This window comes from Clytia hemisphaerica, unplaced genomic scaffold (genome assembly GCF_902728285.1).
Source record: "Clytia hemisphaerica strain Z4C2 unplaced genomic scaffold, Clytia hemisphaerica genome assembly, whole genome shotgun sequence".
Lineage (NCBI taxonomy): Eukaryota > Metazoa > Cnidaria > Hydrozoa > Leptothecata > Clytiidae > Clytia > Clytia hemisphaerica.
This window is the reverse complement of record NW_027104390.1, coordinates 2,207,801-2,218,606: the sequence shown is the minus strand read 5'-3', so window position 1 is coordinate 2,218,606 and position 10,806 is coordinate 2,207,801. Positions and strand designations below refer to the sequence as shown.

Below are 10,806 nucleotides of genomic sequence, written 5' to 3'. Positions count from 1 at the left end.
GTCACAAAATATGTGATATTCACGGCTACAATCCCTTCGGGGTTTAAAAGGTTACTTATAGAACCATAGTCATTATAAAAAACACCGGTCCGGCAATGTATTGTTTTAGCTTTTTGTTCAATTTTTTTTTGTTACAAACCAAAGACAAGTTGCCATTTGCATAGTTTTTGATCACGTTACCAAAATCTCCTCTTAGGATTGGTCTATTTTCTAATCACATGATCAAAAAGTTTGCAAAATAAATCTATTTTGGTACGTAAGGTCCATCTTTTAACAATAAAAAGAGACGAAAGCCTTCCAGACCAGTGTTTTTATAATGACTATGGTTCTATAAGTAACCTTTTAAACCCCTAAGGGGTTGTAGTGAATATCACATATTTTGGGACAAAACTCAAGTGTAAAAATGACGCAGAATAGTACAATGTGTTAGAAATGGTCGCGAGTACGGCTACCCTTCAAGGTAAAAATTGAACTGAAAACAAATTAAGTACCTTTTTTTTCTGAATATTTGATATCTCTTTCTCTTTTCTTCAAGTCTGAACCCTACAGAAATTACAATTGATTCGTGCATCAGTTCTTGATAATAAATTCATCTACACTTTATAACAATTACTTATAAAATCGAGTTTAGAATAAGTTTTGGTCGAAAATATAGTAAAAAAAATAATAGAAAATCCTAGTGCTGAAAAAAAATTCCATCATTTAAAAAATTGAACATCTCATGTCATCCTGATATTATACTCTATATTAAGCCGTGTCAGTTAGTAGAATTTATGAAATTCCTTTAATCTATAAAATTGCTTAAAAATGCTTAAGCCATCAAATAACCCAAAACTTGAAAATGAATCTTTCTAGAATAGACAGCACACTACGAAAATTGAACTGAAGAAAATTCCACTAATTGCTCACTCCATACAAAGAACATACTATATTTTGTTACAATCCGGGCATACCAGGCACTCCTGGCATACCACCAGCACCTGCGCCGCCTTGTTTTTGCGAAGATTCATACCAAGTCTTCTTGATCATTCTTTTCATATCATCGTCACCATCATCATACATCTTCTTCATCAAGTTCATGATGCCCGCTTGTGGATCTTCGTTCGCGTCTGAAGGCGTGCTCGAGCTGAATTTATTATCCCTGTGTGAAGGAAGAAGAAGTTGAAGAGGGCAACCTTTTACTTGACTGTCTTACCTGAATATTAGACGAGCGCCACTCCTTTTACTACTATAACCATCGATCGTCTACTATACTATGTGGTTGCTGAGAGCAAGCAGAAATTCATTAAATAGCTATCACTCTCAGGCCTTTTCCGCATGACCCGGATGGGGGATCTTCTAACCCCCGACTTTGTACATCGCGGCAACCGGATTCCCTACCCATATGCTACGGCCACTGAAGAATTAAAGAATGTTCGAAAGATGTCGTTTGAAAGGAAAGACCTCGAATCGAGCTGAAATTTTTAACATTCCTGTGTAGTAGCATTCAAAAATCATTTGCAGGTTCTAAAATGTGAAACATTTTTAAGGCCTATTCTATTGTACCAAGTTTTAACGGATTTAGCCTCAGCCTACAGAGAGCGAGTAAAACATTTTCAACATAGAATGTTATTGCATGAGATTAGTGGCTATAAATAAGAACCGACGAAGAAAGAGCTGAAGAACGCTTAAACACCATAGTGGGCAGATGGGTATCAAGCCCCCCTTAAAAATGACACCCCCTCTTTTAGCTCAGCCCCCCTCTTAAAAATGAAAATTCCTCAACCCCCCTCTTTTTTTTCAACCCCCTCTTTTTCCCAGGTTTAAGTTCAACCCCCCTCTTTTTTCGACCTTTTATGAAACCTTTTACAAAAGCAGCTGTCTTGCAAAGGTTGAAAAAGCAACAGACTCCATCAAGAGTTGTAGAAACAGAGTTTTTGCTTCATTCAAATGAATGGAAATATAATAATTTTTGAGTAATTTAAAAATGAATGGAAAACACTCTTTTGCAAATTGCCAAATCTTCCAAGCCCCCCCCCCCCTTTTAAAAATTAACCCCCCTCTTTATGTCCAAGCCACCCCTTTTATTTGAAATTTTCACAAGCCCCCCTTTCTTTTAAATTCAGTAAAATTCTCAACCCCCTTTTTAAAGGGGGGGGGGTGCCCACAATTTTACGTTTTAATTGCCTTTTTATTGATAACATTTTTACGATTTTTTTTTTACCATGACTTTTATAAATAGTAGCTTTTATTCTTTGTACTTACTTTTTGCCTGAATGATGTATTAGATAGAATACGGAATATAGCATATTTTACTTGAGATCACTTCGTCTGTTACTTCAAGATTTTTGATGTCAGAATGAATCTTTTCGGACTTTCTTTTGTTTTGTGGTTTTTAAAATTATCGGCTGGTTATGGATTCTGGTGCCCACTATGAACACCGGATTTGATTTATCCATTACGAAAATCTCTTACTTTGCCTCTTTATCTTTGCGTTGTGCTTCAGTCATTCCACCCCATGTCTGACCGTCCTCTGCTTTTCGAAGTGCTATCACAATATTACCGGCTTTTACCTGAATGGAAACAATAGTTAATCTTACAAAACTGTCAAGCAATTGATAACATTATGACGAAAAAACGTTCGATTTAATAGCGTAAGGTGCAATACCAGTAGAGATCAGTCAGAATCAAAAATTTTCATAATCATTATAAGAAAACAAAATCTTGCAGCAATACTTTTTTTCGGTCATTGATTAATACAATGATCAGGACTATTAGTACCATCAAGTATGGAAAAGGAACCATGAAGGTTAGAAACTTGATTGCTGTAACAAGTAAACTACTATCTTTGAGCGCTTTTTTTTGGCTAATTCGTTATAAAATGATATGCGAGTGCAAAAAAGTTACAAGCTTACTTTACAAGTGCAAGCAGTGGTATTGATTGGATGTGCCAGTCTCTGGATATGTAGAACGTGGTGGCGATCCATGTGATTTCGCACTGTCATTTTCATTGAAGTCTCGGTTGTTTCGAAGAGAATTTGATCATCTTTAATCTTTTCTACGTTTTTAATGCTGACATAAATTTTGACAAATTTACTCGACTCGTCAAAACCTAAATAGAGGTTGTGTCAGAATCAGCATAAATCAACTCCAATGTGTAGACTATTAATTTATTGTGAGCCTCCAAATGCCTTTTTTAATATATTTTCAATCGAGTCCCTCATTAGATATTAAATTCAATTTCCCTTACCGTATGTAGAAATCTTTACTGTGTAGATAGGTTTGTTGCTACTTTTTTCATCTGATGGCGCTTTGGATGCTGCTTGGGCTTTGGCTTTTTCAGCTTCAAGTTTTTCTATTTGTGATTTCAGTGAAGATATGGACTGAACAATAATTTGACGAACATTACTTCTGATTACACTTGATAAGATCTTCTCCAGTTCTTGAACATCATTTTTTTAGCTGAAAAAAAGAATCGTCATGATCCATTAATACAGGCACTCGAATGAAAATTTTTAAAAATTCAAATAACTTTAATAATAGTCGAACGTGTGCAATGCACTGGACCCAACTTCTTCTAGGATACAGGTAGCCCCCCTACTGGAAAATATTCTAGGTGGCCCCTCTGTTTGCCAAAATTTTTTCGTCTTCATAGGATCAATTCTCTACCCCAAAATACATCTCTTGGTCAATGGGTTTTTTTTGACGTTCTTTCTTCGAAGAATATAGATCACTTTCTTTTTCCCCTTTAGTGTGCGAGAAAAAAATGATTAGCTTGTGTTCTCGTGCGGGCGAATAGAGATGAGGCAGCAATATTATGGCCAAGGACGCTATATTTAGTTCCGCCTTATTTTGCACCCACGATAGAATGATTACTTATTCATTTTAAGCATGTGACAGTGTAAATTTAAAGTCTATTTCAAATTAGCTGGCAGTATTTTTTCAAACCTCAATAACTTTTGATATAATTTGAATTAAGTAGCGATTTTGTGCTCATTGAGAAAAGACAAACAGGAGTGGAATTATTGCTTTTAAAATAAAAAACTCCAAAAAGGTCGGAAAATAAAAAGATTGAAAATGAAGAAGAAGAAAATTGTTTTTCCATTTCTTGGATTTTTTTCTTTTTTGATAATATTCCACTCTGGATTATCTTTTTAACGAGCACAAAACCGCTAACTAATTCAAATTCTATCAAAAGTTATTGAGGTTTGAAAAAACACTGCCAGCTAATTTGAAATAGACTTAAGGCAAATTATGATCCAGTTTTGTTTTTTCCTCAAACCCCCGGGAAAAGTCTTTTTGCCAACTTAGCTATTTTACAAAGAGCTCCCGTAGGAATTCCAATACATAATAGTGGGGTCGTTTAGCATAATTTACGGGAAAACAATATGATCTAGCTGAAACTTTCTCCAGACCTCCTCTATAGGATGCTTATACCTCAGGAAAAATTCCCCTAAAATCCCACTGGTGGAACATCCCTTTTTTGGGACATTTCTTTTTTCCCCAGGCAAAACCCTAAGGGCGAAATTTTTTGAAAATTTCAAACTTATTTTCAGACATTATCAAGTATACCATTTGAAAGCTCTCGAAAAACTATATAGAAGACTTTTAACAGGTATAGCCGATTTCATTACCTAACTCAAGATAATTCATGCAGAAGATGCTATTTGTGGTCAATTTTGACAAAAGTGTGGCGAAAAGTTGAACTTGCGCATGAAATATCTCGAGTTAGGTAAGGAAATCAGCTATGACCGTTTAAAAGTCTTCTATATAGTTTTTCGAGAGCTTTCGAATGGTATACATGATATTGTCTGGAAATAAGTTTGAAATTTTCAAAAAATTTCGCCCTTAGGATTTTGCCTGGGGAAAATAGAAATGTCCCAAAAAAGGGATGTTCCACCAGTGGGATTTTAGGGGAATTTTTCCTGAGGTATAAGCATCCTATAGAGAAGGTCTGGAGAAAGTTTCAGCTAGATCATATTTTTTTCCTACAAACAGCCTGTATTTTTGTAACACGACCATACTATAACCCGATACCGATTGGTTAATTTCGGAGCGGCTTCAAGAAAGTTATAATGGCAGATAATTTTAAAAGTTTCTGATGAGGAAATGTGTGAAATTTATTGATGTTGATGGCTTGTTGATTCTTTAAAGAAAAAAGATAACAAGTATATATAGCTTTTTCTAATCCTGGAAGTTCCAGCCGCACTGAATTTGTCAGATCTAACAAAATTAATAATGGCACTGTCATCATTGACATCAAACAAAGGATTTTCTGTCAAGAACCTTGTAAAGATTCCAACAACTTCCATCAAAATTATCTCCAGCAGCTAAGTTCTACCATTTTGCGCTGTTTGAGGATTGAGCTAAGAAAGCTTGCAGAACGCCTGCGAGCTCCCGCACGATGGGTGGGAAACTTTAAACTGTCAACCATTTTTTCAGGCGCAGAGTAAGCGAGGCGATTCTAGCTTTACGATACTGCCGCATATCTTCAGTAGATAATACTCAATTATCATTATCCCTTTATTTTTATTTCTGGAGTCAAACTTTTGAAAAAAAGGAAAAATAGAAAAGTTGTCTTTTATACTGCTCGCTCTATTCATAATCACAGATAAAAGGTTGTAGACTTTTCAAAAATGCATGAAAAATTCCAAAATAAGCTCTGAAAACCCCTTTTTTACCGATGCCAATGTTGTTTTTATTGGATTTGGGGAGTTTGGGTTAGGTGGCAATCACAAATATCTTCATTTTGCGTCCTCGTTGGGTCTAAAAAGTGAGTTGGTCTGCCTGTCTGTCGGTCGGTCGGTCGGTCGGTCGGTCGTAAAGGTTTTCGGGTTTTCTTCTTCTCGTCCGACCTCCATCATCCATTTTCGTAGTGTATTCTTGAAGGAAACTGCCAGCCAGCCAGCAGCCAAAACAACCGCGTGTTATGGGTGGTTTCAAATTATGACCTTTGAATACTGTGATCTCCAACCCAAAATGGCACATGTAATGATAAACAAAGTCAAAATGCAGTGAATGCGCTAGAAATTGCTTGCAAAAAATCGGCAATAATAAAATTTTTGAACGAAGGAATGTCATTGACAGAAAAAGTTGGACAAATTTACCGACTCACTGATTCAATTCTACTCAATTTTCGAGAGTTGTTCAGGCGACGCTAAACGAAGATATTTGTGATTGCCGCCTTACTATTCTAGAAGCCAAATCCACTCCACATTGAAGGAAATGAATTTTTGCCTTTAGGCCTTTTTTTTTGTCTGAGATTGAAGATTGAAGGTTCAACGAGTTTTTCTCTTGACCTTGAGCTTGACCATCCCCTCACCCTGATCAGAAGAAGAAATTGGGAAGAATTGGAAATTTCGAATTTTGGTGAAAACTTTTGCCCTCCGAAATCCTGTGTTGTCCGCCCCCCCCCTGCTACAGACAAATTCTGGAATGGCCCATTGGCTTTCTGACTGTTTCTGATGCGATTTTCTAAAACCAGAAAATCTTTCTGGCCACCCGCCCACCCACATGTGTTTTTAACAACTGCTGTGATGCGAACAGAACATTTTTTCTATGACAGCCTTAGTCATTGACATTGATTGGAAAAAGTTATCGACTGTATCTAGTGGGATAGTCTGGTACCGTAACTTGGTCTAATGTCAACACCCCTCCTCTCTAATTCCGACACCCTTTTTATCAGCTGATATTTATAGAAAGGTTGAAACTGTTTTTCTTTGCTTAGTGGTCCAGAGAGGAATAATCCGTTTTCAATCAGTGATTCAAGCTTTCATATTATTCCTGTCTCTAAAAAAGGGTGTCGGAATTAGACAGTATAGACCTAACTCTTCATACAAAAATTACGGGAAACGCATGTTTGGACTTTATACCCTATGCTGCACACTTAAGCCAAAGTCCTGCAAAGGCGGGACAAAAATCAGTTTTTTGAAGTTTGCAAAAAAACGCCACATAGAAGATCTTTCAAATTCAGTATGTGAATAGAGCAGTAAAAAATACACCTTTTCTATTTTTCCTTTTTTTTGCAAAAGTTCTAGGAATGAAAATAAAGGGATAATGATAATTGAATACTATCCATTGATGATCCATGGCCCTATCGTAAATCTAGAATCGCTTCACGTACTCTTCGCTTGAGAAAATAATTGACAGATTGAAGTTTTTCACCCGTGTGGGAGCTCGCGGGCTTTCTGCGAACTCTCGACTCAATCTTCTGACCGCGCTAAAAATGGTAGACTGAGCTGTGATAGATCATTTCGATGGAAGTTGCTGGAATGTTTACAAGCCTCTTGACAGAAAATCGTTTGTTTTATTGTCAATGACAGTTAGGAACATTTCGTGAGTTTTTGTACGCGACGGCAATAAAATAAATCACAACTACACTCATTAAAAAAAGGCGTTTGTGTCTTTTCTCACTTTTTTTAGCCTAGACAATGTACCAAGCATCCAGCAAGTATAAGCACACTGTGCTTTTAATTGGCTGAAATTTTTTTTTGCATCGGAATAAACTTTTTTAAACTTTTAGCAATGATTGACCAAACTGTTACAATGATAATTATCCAGCGCATTTTTCATCCTCTTACCTTCTTCATCTTCAATGAAGCACTCAAAGTTTTCTGAAGTTAAGCACATAAGATACTCTTATAATTATTGATATTCACGGAAACACCGTTCTTTGCGTGCTGTGGTGGAGTGCATGGCGTAATTCGCCTTCTATTGGAAGATCATATTGGGCGTTTTGGCGTTACCACCCTCAAAGCAGCGGGCGCCTCTGATTTTCCATAACTCTTTCCACCATTTTGATGGCCTTAACAATAGATCCAAAAGGGCGCCATAATCTTGGAAGATGATTTGTTTTGGTCTCCAGCTTTGGGAAGTAGCGATGTTTTTGATTGTTTTCGATGGAAAATGGTAAGAAACTTAAGTTCACAAGTGTCGTTTAGTTTTTGCTGGCTTATAGAATGGCAGGATCCTGGATGGTTTCCCTAACTGAATGATGACAGTGTGGTTATTAATTTTGTTAGATCTGACAAATTGATGTTTGTAAGTTTGTATCTTTGAAAGACCCCATCGGATTTCTCAGGCCCTTTAAGTGGTTCTGAAACAAAAATTCTCTTTTCCCTCTTTTCTAAGATCTCTGGTACAGTCTAAAAAAATACCGACAGAGTTGAATGTTCAATGAAAAGGCCTCACGCATCAATCAACACTTTTAAAAGATTATTTAATAAACAAAATCTTATTCTTGTAAACATTCTTTTAAGAAAAATATAAGAGAGAGAGCTAATTGGTTTATGCTCAAAGGAACGAAAGAATTGCGTCTTCCTTTTAAATTTGATTACTGGCTTATTGCGTAAGAATCTACTTGTCAATCAACCATTTTTAACAAACAGGTTTCCCATTGGCCTGTATCAGTCCGTCACAAACAGCGATATTTCGAGCGCTTTAAAACACCAGCTTTTTTGGAGTTTTGTCTCGTTTACCCAAACGCTTCAATCTCGCGTAGGCTTAGGGGTCAAGACTAGAACCCCCAATACGAGACATTTGCCTGACCGAAAAAAACATCATCATCATCAATTTTGTTAATTGTCAGAATCGTTTACTCACTGGAAATACGCAACTTTTTGAAGTTTCATTTTTTTCGGACCACCAATCCCGCGAGTAAAAGAAAGTATTCCGACTAGCCTACGAAAAAATGCGCTCGCGCGGCGAATAGAATATCTCGCAAATTAATATATGCATAAACCTGACGGAATCTTTTCTTTTTTATGCTTAGGTGACGTCACCATTGATCCTGTCTTGACAATGGAGAACCAAATTTGGCAATGCATAATTATTACGAGCGGTCGAGAAAGTTTGTGTGACGCAAAAATTGCGCGATAAACGAACCCTAGAAAAACGCCCACTGAAAATTGAAACAAGGAATCTATTGAATATTTCACTAATGAAGTATGAAACTTTTTGTTTTTTGTAATTATTATAAAATTCATAATTTTTAAATACTATTTTTTGAAAGTCAAAGGACAATTAAAGTGAATTTAAGCTGATTAGGTAGATATTGGGCGGACGGGCGTTTTTCACGTTCCGAGATCGGAAATCAGACCAGAGTAAAAGACGGGGGCATCTTAGTATGTAATATTAATTCATTATTATTATTTTCTTTTTTCGCGAATGAAAACAAAATGAATTTTTGATTTTTGAATTAAAGGAAATATAATGTAATATATTATATTTGATTGTCAATGCCAAAAGATATTTCTTTACTTTATGATTAATCTGCTGTGTTGCTTCGCTACTTACCCCTGGATCGTTTTAGTAGGCACTTCGGTCACGTGAATAAAAACACACGTATATGTTGAACCCGACTGTGGACTGACCGAAATTGCAATTACATAAATTACCAGACGATGTCAATCGAACGAATCGAACGCCGAATCAATTGAACGCAATCGAACGCAATCGAATGATTGAAATTCGATTGCCGAACACAATCGAATGCCAATCGAATATTACCGCGATTTTCTCGATTGATTCGATTGCGTTCGATTAGTGCCTTGATTCGATTGGTTCGATTGATTCGACTACGTTCGGTTGGCTTATGCATTCGACTGGTTCGACTAATTGATTCTGTTGATTAACGCTGATTCTCGTTCAACATTTGAAGAGTTAAACGAGATGATATGAATCATTTTAGCCTGGATTCTAGAAAATGCAGATCATGCAGGCCCACATGTTTACTGCAGGTTGTGTGTCAAAGCCCGTTCCTTGCGTTGATTTATCTATCGTATCGATACTTAACCTACTTAATAAGAGGCGCTCGAAATTGAAAGGAATTGAGGTAAATTGGAATCTAATTTAATCGACCACCCGTCGAACGCAGTCGAACGTAATCGAATATCAATCGAACGTAATCGAATATCAATCGAATCAATCGAATTTTACCCAGAATTTTACGTTCGATTGATATTCTATTGCGTTTGGCAATCGAATCGCAATTATTCGATTGCGTTCGATTGCGTTCGATTGATTCAATTGGAATTTTCGTTCGATTCCGTTCGATTGACATATCGTCTGGAAATTATTGTGAAAGTGAACGCTTACGACAAAATTTGGGAAATCAAAAAGACAACCTTTGTGAGAATGTTGAGTTTTGTTTATAATTATATGGCAGTTTGTGATGGACTGTGTATATACCTTCCATTTTTGAAGTTTTTTCTTGGAGAAACTATGTTTTTCCCTACATTCCGCGCGATACAATATTGAAAATTAGTGATTTTCTTTTTCCAAGGCACTAGGGAGGAGAGCCAGCGTATTAAAAGTATATACATCTGTAGTGGAGGGTTTAATTATGCAATAGTTAAAATATGGAGACGGAGGAGACGCCATTTTATCTATTTTTTAGCGATTTTCTCCACATTAATAAAATGTAATAAAATTCTATGTAGATTTTTCACCAGCTTGATGGGTATCATTGTAACCATATTAAAACTCTATCTTTTTTGGTCATGAAGTCGAAAGAATTTCTTAAAAAGAAACAGTTACCAAGAGACAAGATAATTTATCCCATTTTTATTGGCTGAGGGAAAGGGGAAAGTAATTTATGTGTTCTCCAAAACAACTATTTGACTATGTCTGGCTTGTAGTGTTGAAAAACTATACTTAATAGGATGATAGAATTTCTTACCTCAGTAATTATTTCAACATTTCCTTCAGCCATTGTCTCTGTTCTGATCAAAGTATTAAAAATGTGGTATTTTGAGAAAACTCTGGAAAACTGGCTTTCACTTTTGAGTTTTTTATCAAATGACGCACATGGAATCGTCAAGAAAGTTT

At 36.2% G+C, this 10,806-nt stretch overlaps 1 protein-coding gene across 1 annotated transcript; it reads right to left on the bottom strand.

Annotated features, from left to right (window-relative positions):
- Positions 1–500: 500 nt before the first annotated feature.
- On the bottom strand, positions 501–3,435 carry LOC136819703 (calcyclin-binding protein-like). Its single transcript, XM_067075944.1, has 4 exons — positions 3,230–3,435; positions 2,895–3,091; positions 2,455–2,552; positions 501–1,141 (listed from the first exon to the last, which is right to left on the bottom strand). The coding sequence occupies exons 2-4, from the start codon at positions 2,988–2,990 to the stop codon at positions 937–939; spliced, it is 399 nt and encodes a 132-aa protein (XP_066932045.1). The 5' UTR covers positions 2,991–3,091; positions 3,230–3,435; the 3' UTR covers positions 501–936.
- Between the last annotated feature and the right edge of the window lie 7,371 nt (positions 3,436–10,806).